Source organism: Onychostoma macrolepis, chromosome 13 (genome assembly GCF_012432095.1).
Source record: "Onychostoma macrolepis isolate SWU-2019 chromosome 13, ASM1243209v1, whole genome shotgun sequence".
NCBI classification, from domain to species: Eukaryota; Metazoa; Chordata; class Actinopteri; order Cypriniformes; family Cyprinidae; genus Onychostoma; species Onychostoma macrolepis.
This window is the reverse complement of record NC_081167.1, coordinates 15,752,196-15,766,991: the sequence shown is the minus strand read 5'-3', so window position 1 is coordinate 15,766,991 and position 14,796 is coordinate 15,752,196. Positions and strand designations below refer to the sequence as shown.

General features: G+C 34.8%; 1 protein-coding gene across 1 annotated transcript in view; it reads left to right on the top strand.

Moving 5' to 3' along the window:
• The window catches only part of phactr2 (phosphatase and actin regulator 2), a 28,273-nt gene extending 13,863 nt beyond the window's left edge, over nucleotides 1-14,410 (top strand). Inside the window, 9 exon segments of the mRNA XM_058795888.1 lie at nucleotides 156-592; nucleotides 595-614; nucleotides 1,979-2,151; nucleotides 3,534-3,690; nucleotides 7,657-7,712; nucleotides 8,588-8,649; nucleotides 9,705-9,842; nucleotides 12,438-12,514; nucleotides 13,132-14,410. Coding sequence (XP_058651871.1) covers nucleotides 156-592; nucleotides 595-614; nucleotides 1,979-2,151; nucleotides 3,534-3,690; nucleotides 7,657-7,712; nucleotides 8,588-8,649; nucleotides 9,705-9,842; nucleotides 12,438-12,514; nucleotides 13,132-13,147 — 1,136 coding nt within the window. The 3' untranslated portion in view covers nucleotides 13,148-14,410.
• Nucleotides 14,411-14,796: the final 386 nt, after the last annotated feature.

The window sequence follows — 14,796 nt, the reverse complement described above, 5'->3', positions numbered from 1 at the left end:
ATACACCATATTATCTTTTATCTTTTAGTTCTGTAATTATCTCTAAGTAACCAGGATTTATTCTTAGAAAAGCCGTTTAAAATGACAACATTGTTGTTGATGTATCTATTAACTCATCGTTACAAGATCTCTAATTCCCTTGAATTTCTTTACAGCTAAACCTTCGAATCCTAAGAAAACTGCAGGCACATCCAAGAGTTCCTCTCAGGCCTCAGGACAATCTTCTTCATTGACCAGCTCAAAGACCCCAAAGAACAACAGCTTAGAAGCACAACCCAAGTCTGCCAAGAAAACTGAACCTTCCAGGTCACCACGGCCCCCTTCCAAAACCTTGTCTGGGACCACGGAAAGCTCTTCTAAAAAGAACCAAAAGAAAAAAGAAGTGACCTCCAATACTGAGAAGGCTGAGGAGACATCTCAGAATGGGAAGGGTGCCAGTCATCTCTCGGAGTCGTCTGCAGAGAAGGACAAAAAGCAGCTCTATGTTAACCAAGCCACAGAGGAAACATCCTTTACTGGATCTTCAAATGGACTTTCTTCAGACACTTTAGGGCAACCTGTGAGCACAGAGAGTGGAACAGAGAAGAGAGGGCAGGGGCAGACCAGACACAGAGGTCAGTTTACATGTTGTCTTTTTTTTTCTTTTTTTTTATGTGAATATTTAGTATTACTTTGTAAATTCTGTATGTCCTCTAAAGTTGTGCTGTTGATTTAGATTATACAACACATGCATGTCTGTGTGTCATGTGCTCTTACTCTATATTTCCCCTAAAGGTAAAACTATTGTTGCAGTTGAGTCATGCTCTGTGTTGTCCTCCAGTCAAATGTCTAATAGATTGGTGTTAACTTGCACAACAATGTGCACTACTGTTCAAAAGTATGGGGTCAAGACTACATTTATTTGATAAAAAATACAGTAAAACATTACTCTTTTCTATTTTAAAATATATTTTGTTCCAGTGATGGCAAAGCTGGATTTTCAGCATCATTACTCTAGTCTTCAGTGTCACGTGATCCTTCAGAAATCATTTAAATATGCTGATTTGCTGCTCAAGCAATATTTTGTATTATCAAATTTAAAAAGTTTGCTTTGCCTTTTGTAGAAACCATGATACTTTTTTCAGGATTCTTTGATGAATAGAAAGTTCAAAAGAACAGCGTTTATTTAAAATACATTGTTTTTATCAAAATGTAAACATGTTTACGATTGCAATTTAATGTGTCGTTGTTGAATAAAAATATTAATTTCTTTTAGAAAAACATCTATACTCACCCTAAACATTTCACCACCACTAGTGTAATTATTTCTGTGACGTAAAGATTAAGAATTGTTCTTTTTTTAGTTGTGCTGTTTATTCATAATTTCCAAAATAGTTTTGTAATCAGTATTTGATGAGATGTCAAATAGACCTTGATCTTGTAACTTGACAGGAAATCATTTCTTGACAGGAAATGTGGCTAGTGATAAAGTTGGAGTAATATAATGAGTTGTATAATCAAATTTTTAGCTAGACTTACAGCAAAACAACTGCACTGAAGGGGTTATATGATGATGAACCGGCATGTATGCGGGACAGTGTGTCAAACTTGTGCTACTTATAGTTTGTAGTTAAAAAAAAAAAAAAAAGAAAAGTGTGATCACTGAAGTGTTGTTCAACTCACATATGTAGTGGCTGTTTCTTAAAGGCACAGCAGCCAAAAACAAACCATTTATCTCAAAGAGTCAGGGAGAGGGTAGAGGTAGAAACTGGTCATAAAAGAACTAAATGACGACTCTTTTGGTGCAGAAAAACATTACTGAAATTCTAAATAGACCTCAAGGAAAATACTAATTTTAAAAATGATGTATGATCCATTTAATGTCTTAAATAAGTTGACCTATTTCTCTTATTTGATTATGTAAACTTATGATGATATCTGCTCATCCCAATGAATGTTTTAACTAGACTAAATGAGTATTTTGCCTTGCCTTTTGTAGGATTGCTGGGACTGATGAGGGAGAGAGACAACAAACCGTTAATGTGGAAAATCCAGATGTGACCATCATTCCTGACTCTGTTCGAGAAAACCAGGCCAATGACTCCGATTCAGATGGACCTATACTCTACAAGGATGATGAAGAGGAGGATGAGGACGATGAATATACCTCTAGTATGTGTTCAAGTCTGGTTTGTGTTTTTAAATCCCAACCCCTTTTTTTTTTTTTGTCTGCGTGTTCTGTCACTAAAGGCATTTAAAAAGACACAAGCTCAAATTTGTAACTAAAAGGCCCTTAAGTATGCAGCTTTTCCGCATATGAATTTAGAGTATTCTAGTAAAGGTGTGTCTTCAGCCTAATGTTTATGTATAAACAACACAACAGTACAGATGATACATTTTCCAAGAGGTTTCATTCTTGGTATCTGCATTTTAGAATTTTCTCTTGGATCACAGCTTTGCCAAAATTCTTTGAAGCTACAAGCCTTTGGTTTGTCAAACTGGAAAAACATGCTGTGTCTAGTCAGCATTGCTTTCTGACATGCTGGTTACTATGCAAACTCTGCTGCCAGCGCGCACTATGCATGATACATTCCTCTAAAGACTGATGCCTGTTTCTCGTTTTCTGTTCTTTCCACACTGCGATCTGAAGATGCTTCACTGGTGTCAGAATGCAAATACGTGTTTTAAGTTTTTATTTTATTTTATTTTTTTTCTAGGGTTGCACTATTACTAATGTACTGTCCAGTGCAGATAAGCCAATAATAATTTTCATATCATGGCTGATATAACTAATGAATGGCAGATATTGAAATTATTGACTATTTTGTCTAAATAACTGAAAAATACAACACACACACACAAAACCTTAAAATTAAAATGCTGCAAATGAATTAGGTATCACAACATCATAATTTACAATATAAAAAGTGTTTTTTTGTTTTTTAAAATTTGCTAAAAAAAAAAAAAAAAAAAACACTTACAGTGTTACATAATTTGTTTTTAAAATGAACTTTGAAGGGATAGTTCACCCAAAAATTAAAATTTTGTCATTTACTCAACCTCATGTCGTTCCAAACCTGTATGAGTTTCTATCTTACGTTGAACATAAAAGAAGATACTTTAAAGAATGCTGGTAATCAAACAGTTTATGGTCCTCATTGACTTCCATAGTATTTCATTCCTACTATGAAGGTCAATAGGGACCAACAACTGTTTGGTTCCTCAAAATTCTTCAAAATATTTTGTGTTCAACATAACAAAGAAACTTATACAGGTTAGTAAAGACATGAGAGTGAGTAAATCATGACACAATTTTCATTTTGGGGGTAACATTCCTTTAAGTAAGTGTAATTTTCGCATTTAGATTACCTTTGCTATCATCAACATTATCACAATCACAATTAAATATTTAAAAAAATAAATAAATCTGCCATTATATACACACATATATCCATCAACCTGCAATGATACATTAAAAATAGCTCTAATATGGCTGATAACCAATATGGTACCAATATATCAACTAGTTTGTTGTTAATTTTTTTTGTTTGTAGGCTCACTTGCCAGCAAAATTCGCCGCAAGGACACGCTTGCCATCAAACTTGGTAACAGGCCCAGCAAGAAGGAGCTAGAAGAGAAGAACATTCTCCCACGGACTTCAGAGACGGAGCGACAGGAGCTATGGCAGCAGATCGGCTGTAAACTAGTGAGGTACATTAAACTGTGCTGTTCTGTATTGATAATATGTTTTGGACACTAACATTGTCAATAGAGGTCGACCGATTCATCGGTTTTGCCGATTCATCGGCACCGATAGTTGATTGCCGCAACTATCGGTTATCGGCACAAATCCATGCCGATAGTTTTCCGGTTTGCAAAAATTGCTGGAGTGGCTGAGAAGGGTCCGCTGGCATTATACAGTACGAGAGTGGCCTCTAGAGGCGGAAATCACTGACAGCACGTGTTTATTTTGACACGTGACACTGCGCGCTGCAGAGCGGGAAACTCCAGACGCGTATTTAAATACAGCCGACAGAAAATCCTACTGCGGAACAGAGCGCCATTCACATAGTTTTCTATTAAATTACATTATATTTGTTCCAAATCGTTGTGAATGTACATAATGACTTCACCCTAGGCTATAAATTATGTATTGTGCATTTTTCAGCAAAACGTTTGTCTTTCTGTGGCTCTAATAAAGTCTGTATGCTTCATGTAGAGAGCTGTAATACAGATCGCGCGTTCTCTTTCCGCTTGCTCTGTTTTTTTAAACACCGAACTTCAAACTCATTTACAGGGTTCCCGCGGGTCCTTAAAAAGTCTTAAAAGGTCTTAAATTTACTTTATGAAATTTAAGGTCATAAAAAGTCTTAAATTGTCTTAATTATGATTTCAAGAGGTCTTAAATTTGGGTACAGACCAGAATCGCGACACAGCTTAATGTGACCAATAAACTTCAAAAGGTTATAAATAAAATATGAGCGCTGCAAGTTTCAAAGTCTGGTGCTGCGCTGCCTTGTGTTCTGCTGTTACCGGGGAAACCGTTCCAAAGCGCCTCCTGCTGGCAGAGAATGAATCTGCATGTTCACTAGCGCTGTTGTTGTGAGCTCCGGAGGCTGTAGTTTCAGAACTGGATTTCTAGGACCCTATAGTTTTTTTTGTTTGTTTGCTTGTTTTTTAATTATTTTATTTAATTTATTTATTTTTTGCATTTATGTATTGTGTCAGGTCTTCCAGCCAGTTCTATCAAACCTTTACAATTAATCCAGAACGTGGCAGCAAGATTAATTTTAATGAGCCAAAAGAATGTAAGAGAGAATGAAGAACGTCACACCTCTCTCTATTCTAATTCTATTCTTTAAAAAAAAAAAAAAAAACCTAACACTAGCTTTTCTAATCTTTTTGTATTCTGTTTTCTTTTTATTTATTATACAATTAACAAAAGCAAAAAAGGCCTCTAACACTAGCTTGCTCTATTCTTTTTCTATTCTATGCTTTCTTTTTATTTATTATATAATTAAAAAAATCTCTTGCTACATGTACTGCGTTAGGCTAAATGAGACTTGTTATAGCACTTGCATATCATTGCTCTTTTGTTGATTTTGATTGCTTCCATTGTCCTCATTTATAAGTCGCTTTGGATAAAAGCATCTGCTAAATGACTAAATATTAGTGGCTCATACTATTTTATAGCACTTGGTATTCAATTCTGTATATTATTACTTTTAAGGAATTATGTAGTTATTTAATTGTATACACTTAATTATTGTCCTAACCAACTCCTAACTCTAAACATACCCGTTGGTAACCCTCTTGAAATATTTAACCTAATTTATTTTGATATTCAATATATTCTGGTTTAAAATTCAGTTTTCTTGGAAAGAAGACTTGTGTCTGTGCGAGACTTCAGTTAATTAGCTGCAGCGCTTCACGTCTGATGTGCTGTTTGTTTGCATCTGTTTGTTTGATGTTTGAATCAGGTCTCCTCTGTTGGAATAGATGGTGCTGTCCCAAAAAATAGGGTCCTATGCAGTCCTAGAACTGCAGCCTCCAGTATTGCAGGAACATTGGGTTGTTTTTGTTCAGACCAATGCAAAAATCGACCCATGTTTTTACCCTGCAAACACGCAGAGCTGTAAATGTGAACTGGTGGATCGATAAGGAGATAATTCATTATAAAAATCTAAACAATAAAATGTGTTTGTATGTTATTTAATTAATATGTGACCCTGGACCACAAAACTAGTCTTAAGTGTCAATTTTTCAAAATTGAGATTTATACAAAGCAAATAAATGAGCTTTCCATTGATGTATGGTTTGTTAGGATCAGGCAATATTTGGCCGAGATGCAACTATTTGAAAATCTGGAATCTGAGGGTGCAAAAAAATCTAAATATTGAGAAAATCGCCTTTAAAGTTGTCCAAATGAAGTTCTTAGAAATGCATATTACTAATCAAAAATTTACTTTTTGATATATTTACAGTAGGAAATTTACAAAATATCTTCATGGAACATGATCTTTACTTACTGTCCTAATGATTTTTGGCATAAAAGAAAAATCAATAATTTTGACCCATACAATGTATTTGCCATGTCCTCTGTCGTGTGTGTCATGTGTTCCCGCCTCTTGTGTCCATATTTGGTCTTGTTCCTGTCCTTGTTTAGTGTGATTATTAGTTAAGTGTTGTCCAGCCGTGTTTTGGTAATTATCAGTGATTGTCATGTGTATTTAGTTCCTGCCTGTTTAGTTAGTTTTCGTCTGGTCTACTCGTTATCCCCCGGTGTTACTGTCTGTGTCTACCTTGCCTTGTCTTGCCCTGTCCTGATGTCCTCATTAAAGACTGTTATTTTGAAGTTACTCCTCGTCTGCGTGTTCCTCGTTCCTCCCTGCTGTGTGCACCGTGACAGTATTTTTGGCTATTGCTACAAATATACCCCAGCGACTTAAGACTGGTTTTGTGGTCCAGGGTCACATATAATAATTTATTGATAATTGTTTAAATTAATATAATTAATACCTTTGACTCATCCATTTTCTTAAATGGTTTAAAGGCTGAAATGTGAAGTGTATAATTTTATAAAACTTTTTGTTTCATGAAAACTTCTATCTGAACTGTAAATCGTGCTTTTTACATTCATTTTACAGTTTACCATAGACATTGCCCTACCCTGCTCATATGGTATTAATTTTATTTGTGCAGGTCTTAAAAAAGGTCTTAAAGTCTTAAATTTGAGCTTAAAAATCCTGCAGCAACCATGCATTTATGCCACATCGTTCATTCTTGAAGCAAACTTATGTCCGTTTGGGGATTAAATAAATAGTTTTAGACCGCCACTTGAATTGAACGCAAAGCGTCTGGTGTGCGTGTGTGTGTGTGATACCTCTGAGTTCTCCTAGACGCAGCGCTGCGCTTTTGCCAGGTGTGTGACAAAATTTTTTTTTTTGATTTAGATAATTATCAAGTGTTAAAAAATAGAAGCATATAAAGTATGTGAGTACACATACAATATCCATGTGTATGTAATTTTGGTCTTGTGTAGATATTTAAAGATGGCCATCTTTAAGCATGATTGTTGTAATTAAATGGTAATACTTAACAATAAGAGTCCATTTGTAGCATTAATGAAAACTGTAGAAGTATTGTTCCTTGTTAGAGTGTGTTCATTTCAACATTCACTATTAGCTACTAATTGGCTACATTTTTAAAATGTTAAAGTTTCTTCTTTTAACATTAGCAAACTATGAAATAACTTTAATGATCAATATAGTAAATAATATTAATATTTTTATTCATTTACAATGTATGGTTCAGTACTGTTATTGCTTTTTTTTTTTTTTTTTTTTTTAATAGTAAAGCACTAGCTTTCTTTCATTATCCATTTTGAAAACTATCGGTTGATTAATCGGTATCGCCAGTGTGGTCCAACCTAGCTATCGGTATCGGTAAAATCCACTATCGGTCGACCTCTAATTGTCAATTTATAATAAGCAATATACTGTCAGTCAAAAGTTTGGATGCACCTGACTGAATTTTTGTTTCTGGTAATTTTTTGAGAAGTATAAATTGGGCCTGTTTTTTTTTCTTTTACTTTTTTCTTTTACAAAACACAGTCTAAAGATTCATTCATAGTCTGTGTGGTCTCCCCAGACTGATTCTTGTTTTCTCCTCCCATAGACGGCTGAGCCAAAGGCCCACCACAGAAGAGCTTGAACAGAGAAATATTCTGAAACGTATGTCTCCTCTGTCACGATATCATTTACATAGTCGTTAGACAGTTACTTTGTTTTGGATGCCCAGGGCTTTAATGTTTGTTCATGCCTCTGATGTTAGAGAGACGTTCACTGAGTCACAGGCATCGCTGTGTTTCTCAATCCCTGTGTCGTTCTGCCTTTTCCGTTGCCTTGGTTTTATGTGATATAATTGATGAAACCTAGGAATGTGATGAAGGAGCTCTGCTCTAACAAGCTGTAAGCTATATGCTAACAAATAGGAAGGTGTAAGCAATTCACAAAGAGTTGCCTAAAAAGAGAGATTATTTATCTTTGTCCCAAATTTAGAGTTAGAATATATAAACAAGTCATTATAATTGTTTCCTGAACTGAGGTACATTATTAAATAAGAGGTATAGTGTCAGTTTGAATTTTTAGGTTGTCTTATCAATAGAAAAATCAAAGTAGGTACATAATTGTTTTGAAATTGCATAACGTCACAACAACAGCAGGACCATTTAAATCAAGAGGTCAGTGTATAGATGAGTCTTCAAGCGATTCTCACGGTCCCATGGCGAATTCAGTATTTGGCCAGTGGTACACAATTAAGTTTTGAACTCATCACTGACCATGCTTTGATTCTAGACTACCGCTTAATGTTATGTTCTGCTGATTTTCACTGTACTATGATCACTTACCGACAAGAAAAGGCTAAAAATCAGCATTGTCTGATCGATGTCAGTTAGTCTTGAGTGACCTTGGTTTGTTTTAAAGTTTTATTCTCAGTTTTGCAATAACTGTCAAATGATGTGTTTGAATTTCAGAGCAAATATTGGTCATTGGATAGGATTAAAAACCGAACATTGATAACAAAAATCTTTCTTGTATCCCTTTAGAGAAAAATGAGGAAGAAGAACAAGAGGCCAGGCAGGAGATTAAAAGAAGGCTATCCCGAAAGGTACAACCTTCTGCAGTCTGACAGTCAGATTATCATCATTTGTTGAATCTGTCAGAAACGTATGAAAAAAAAGAAAAACACAAGAAAAAAATTGCTTTGGTAAATCATAATTATTGATGTAAGTCATTATTACAAAGTAAGTCATTATTGGACAAAGATTTCCTCTCATAATTTTGATTATTATTTCTCAAAGCATGATTTTTTTTTTCTTATGTGGCAAAAATGGGCTTCCATGGAAATTAGAAATGTCAGATATTAAAACATTACAAGTATGAGTTTAATTTATTGCTCTAATTTCAAATAACCCATAACCTGTTACTTTAGCATAATGCTGCAAGAAGTTATGAATCATCATGAATCAAAATCATTGCTGTGAGATCATCTAGTAAATTAGTGGAAAATAGTGGATTGTGGGGAATTGCGCCATCTGCTGGCCTTACAAGGAAGTAAAATAAAATATAGAAAGTAGTAGAGACTAGTAGTTCAATACATAACTTTAATAGATACTATTTGACATTTGAATTGATTATTTAATATTTTATGATGTTCCTCTGCTATTGTGAAATTAGATTAAAGAGTTAATTTGGTTGTGTCTGCAAGGCACTTGCTAACTCCTCTAATTACAATGGGTGAGGTGTAGTGGGGAGTGTAAAGAGTTTTATATTCCTGACATGTTGTAAGAGTGGTGGCTGGAAGTCTGACTGTTTTAATTATGGCCTTTTAATTTAGTTTTCTGCTAATGTCCTGTATTACGGAGGGAATTAGGCAGAGGATGTAATCGGGCGGATAGATCAGATCTATAAAATGGTTCAATAGTCAGTTACAGAGATTTTCTCAATAATGGACAATGCTTTTCAGACAAATGACTACAGGTATTGAAACATCTCTAAATATTTTCACATTCAACCTGCTTCATTATCAAAGAAGAAATTTAGTTTGACATTCATTGTTTCACTTACATAAGCTATTACTTAGGCTAGAAGGAACATGTTTAACTCCTATTAAAGGTGACTGCACACTTTAAAAGGTGACTTGAGGAATTGCTCTGTTTGTAGCTCAGCGTCCGGCCCACAGTTGCAGAGCTGGTGGCCCGCAGAATTTTGCGCTTCAATGAATATGTGGAGGTCACCGAAGCAAAAGACTATGATCGCCGTGCTGACAAGCCCTGGACCAGGTTAACCCCTGCAGACAAAGTAAGCCATTCCTCTCTCTTGCTGTTGCTTTACAATGTGCATGCTGTACTATAGAGAACTCTGAAGACACACCTCACAAATCCCACATATGCACATTCTATATATACACACTAGGGATGCAACGATTATTGATTTTGTTGGTACGATTATAGTCTGAGGAATAATCACGGTTACACGATTATTACGATTATTATGCATGTATTCATTTCACAACATAAAATCACATAAACACTCTTTAGATATTAAAGTGTTATTGATTACTGCCTTTTGAAACAGAAATAACACAGTAACCAATAATACAGCACAAAAAAAAATACATCTCTCCTATTGGAATTAAAAAACGTGACCTCTGCTCTGTAAACATCCATGTCAGTATTTCCCTTTTGAAAATAACGAATGGAAATAGATCACAAACGTGTTGGTGTTTTCATTTCTTTTGGACCTGAGGTACAGAACTTGGAAAGATGGTGAAAAATAAATTGACTTATGAATAATACTATAACAGGGATGATAAATATAAATATAAAATGATGATAAAATATGAGACTAATATTAACTTTATCCCACAGAGGGCACTGTTACTAACGAGGGGAATAATCTAAACTATTATTGTAATCAATTGTCATCCATACTTATTAATTTTAATAATCTTTATTCATCTGATTTTACATATGGCCTGAGAAAATATCTATTATTTTGGTTTGTGAGATCGAGATCGAGCTGCCCACAAACATTTAGGAGGACAGAAACGTGTTGTCAACGCTGCCCAGCGACTTTCATTAATAAAAAGTTTATAAAGACTATATAATAGTTTATTATATTAATCAGCAAAGAGGGGGTAAAATGACTGTTTAAATAACTAAACTCAAATCTTCATTGCTTAAAGTGACGTGCAGATGCAGGTAGGCTAATTCACACACTCTCTCTCACCGCACCATTTCATCTCTGAAGCGGGCAGAATGTTAGAGCTCAAGAACTTCGCATCAGGTGGTCCTTGCCTTCACGTCGTGCATTAAAATCGCTTGTTGCACAGCGAGAACAGGTACCCGAAATGGTCCCACACTATCGACTTCAGTCATTTCTCTGGTGGAAATAAAGGATCGCTGTTTGGTTCCTCTGTCATAGTTAATCTAGTAGCCTCCATGTCTCTGATAAGCACGGCATTTTAAGATGGTGCACCGCTAGTGTAACTTTGTTTTAGTTTTGCGCAAGTTTCAACAGTTCCATTCCGTGCAACAGAAACACTCGGTGTAGCGGAGCCTTTACGATTAATTAACCGTGACGTTTTAAAGCGCGGTTAATTGTAAAACCAGTTAATCGCTGCATCCTAATACACACACACACACACACACACACACACACACACACACACATATATATATATATATATATATATATATATATATATATATATATATATATATATATATATATATATATATATATGTATATGTGTGTATTTTATTTTGGAATATATATATTTTAATTCTGTTTTTAAAGACAATGGGAATCATAAACTAATTCAAATCACTTATTTAAAGTAAAAGATATTTTAGATCATTTTGGATATTCCAGAGCACAAATGCTTTAATGATTCTCCTAAAATGGGAGTAGTTCAGTCTAAACAAAAATGAAAACATATAATTCTAAACCTGTTACCTGCTGTTATTTCTTGTTGAACACAGGAAATGATATGGATTTATAGCATTTTTATAAGACTTTTTTTTTTGGCACTTTGACAGGCTCTGGTATTGTTTTATGGACAAAATCTATGTGCTCCAAAGTAAATGATACATTTTCATTCTATACAACCATTCCTTTATGGTTTATAATAAATAAACAGGTTAAATACAGTCATTACCTATCTATATTGTTTTATATCAACTCTGTAAGTTTCTCTCTTGTATAATTTGGAGAAGAGTAAATCTGGATAGTGTGATCAATAATGTAAGTTATTTTACATTATATTACTTTTGTATGGTCACAGATGTCACCTACTGGGCATGTGACTTGTGCATTAAAATATGGTAATTAACGACAGTTCAAATACTTGTCAGTAGTTCATGAAAATGAAGAGTGCTGTTTTAATGAACATAAACATTACATTAACGTACTATAATTGTGAATAAATGCATTTCAAATAAATGCTGCACTTTTTAACTTAATATTCAACAAAGAACATTGCAAAAAAAAATGTTTCCTCAAAATATTCAACATTGATAATAATAATAAATGTTTCATAAGCACCAAATCAGCATATTGGAATGATTTCTAATAGGATTGTGTGACACTGAAGACTGGAATAATGGCTGCTCAAAATTCAGCTTTGCCATCACAGGAATAAATTACATTTTAAAATATATCCAAACAGAAAACTGTTATTTTAAACTGTAGTAATATTTCACAATGTTTTGATCAAATAAATGTAGCTTTGGTGAGCATAAGAAATTTCTTTAAGAAACATTAAAAGTCTTACTGATCCTAAACTTTTAAATGGTAGTGTATTCTAAAAAATATTTGTTGTTTCCAAAAGTGTTTAATTTGACAAACTCTGTTATCATTGTCACTAATGACCTTTCTTTTTTCTTGTCACAGGCTGCTATACGTAAAGAGCTTAATGAATTTAAAAGCAAAGAAATGGAAGTCCATGAAGAAAGCAAACAGTTTACCAGGTATGTTTGTGGACTAGCGGCTGGATCAAAGGAGGATGAATTTAAACCTTTGTGTGAGACGAGTAAAGCATTGAATAGGCATTACAGAGGGTCTTCAGTCAGTATAATTTTTTTATTTCCATAATAATTGAACATTAGCCTTTCACTGACCTACAGTCCACTGCGGTTCATTTTTCAATACGAGTTTGTCAGCCTGTCGAGGTAGAAATTGGCTGTTCCCACAGTAAATATTCTTGTCCTCTTAAGGTCCAAAAGTATGAGGGGAGTAGTCATGAAATACAAAGTCACATGATAGGTGGTGGTGCCTCCATAGCACTATGATTGGCTGATTATCTTGTGTGTATCATCAGTCGTTTTGCAGATCATCTTGAATGGGTCAAACTGCTGGAAATGCATAGACAAAGTGCAATTACTTTGTTTTAGACATCTGTCAGTATGTATCTGGCAGGGCTCTTTATTCATCAAGTGGTGTTAATAGACTTGCTAGTGATAAAAAAGATTCCATCAGCTGCTCTTTCCACTGCCTTGTTTCCTCTAAATATTGCTCAGATCTGTTCTGCGTTCCGTCTTCTGGCATCGCTCCTAAACTAGCGTCTGCTCTCTCTGTTTTGTGGCAGGTTTCATCGGCCCTGAGGCGGTGCCTGGTTGTGGGGGTGCTGGACAGCCGCTAACTTGAGGCTCTCTCTTCCTGTCTCTTCGCCATGCTTCCTGCCGGGAGGCTAACAGACTGGCTCCCTGCGGCAGCCGGCTCTTCTCTGGCACTGGCTGCACTTTGGTTGTTGCTTTCATCCACTAGAGGGCTACAGCGCGGCTAAAGATAGGCCTGGGATGCCATTGCGAACCGAAATGGAAAGAGAGGGACCTTTAAACAAGATAAAGCAATGCAATGGTTCTGACACGTTTTTTCATATCTGTAATGTTTTTGCACACACTAAGGACAAGACTTGCACTCTTTTAATTTAAAGTGTCCCTGGTATTCTCTCAAGGTTGAGCACAGCAGTGTGAAAACATTGAAGTGCGTGCAGTGACTCATCAGTGGCTCGCATTGTTGCTGCGTGCAGCTCAGAGGATTTGTTTTTGTGTTTTGTTTTGTATATATTACACATTTCTTGCAGTATTCGTGCAGAGTCCAGTAATATCTATGAATATCCATGCATGTGAAAAAAAAACATTTTATAAGACTCGTGTATCTGGTCCAGTGTATATTACATGGATATTGAGGTTTATTTGGGCATTGTGATGTCCAGATTTATTACTGCCATTATTCGTCTGTATCCAGATCAATACATCCTCAATATAATAGAATGTAATCAGATTTATGTTGTGCCTTGACAGTGTTGTTTTGTTTTCCCAAAAAAAGTCTGATTACTTGATATATATGTGGTCATATTGTAACATATCTGTAACTGCTGTTCAGGAAGAGCCTATCATCATATGTTTGTGACACAACTCTTGTTCATTTACCTTGTATTTTAGTTTCCCCCAACATTATTTCCCAAAGTTCCAGCTAGCATCTCACTGATTTGGCTTTTAGGTTGTACATAAATTTGGTGGGTTTTATTGAGTACAGTGGTGTCGACCATATTCAAGGTGTGGCAAGCAATATAATGTAGTGAACCAGTAGTTTTAACTTAAATCGGAAAGGGCTTCTAGTCCATTATTTTAGTCCATTATAGAATGTGTCTGTATTGCATTATTGAACATTTTGGTGCTCTATATAATATATGATTGTATGTCACAGGCAGAATTTGCTGGACACTCACTCATGTCCAGTTTTGAGGTTGTTTTTTGTTTTGTTTTTTTCATGTAGTTAGAAATTGGGGAAACTTAAATTATTTCAAATCAGTTGTACAGTCTGTATATGATATATGTGAATACATCTAGTATATTGCAGTACACTGGCTTGGTTTCTTTGTCATTTAAAGATGGAGAAAACATTAACTTGCATTTATCATCTATGTTTTTAGTTATTTAGGTTATCAAACTTTCAAGCGTACTTTAGAGAAATCACCTCAGTCACTACTGGACAATTTTATTATATATATAATATTATATAACATTTATGCAGGTTTCAATGCATTTTAATTAAGGAAAAACTGTTAAGATGACTTCTTATTAAATGGATTAGTGGAGTATTGATTAGTACACATCTGAATTTCATAGTCTATTAAGACATCTATTCATATTTAAAGTTTGTCTATATATTCTTTGTTTTAAAGCAGAAAGTAAAATCTTAAAATATATCTAATAGTGTAATATTTTCAGTCTTTCTAATTAAATTT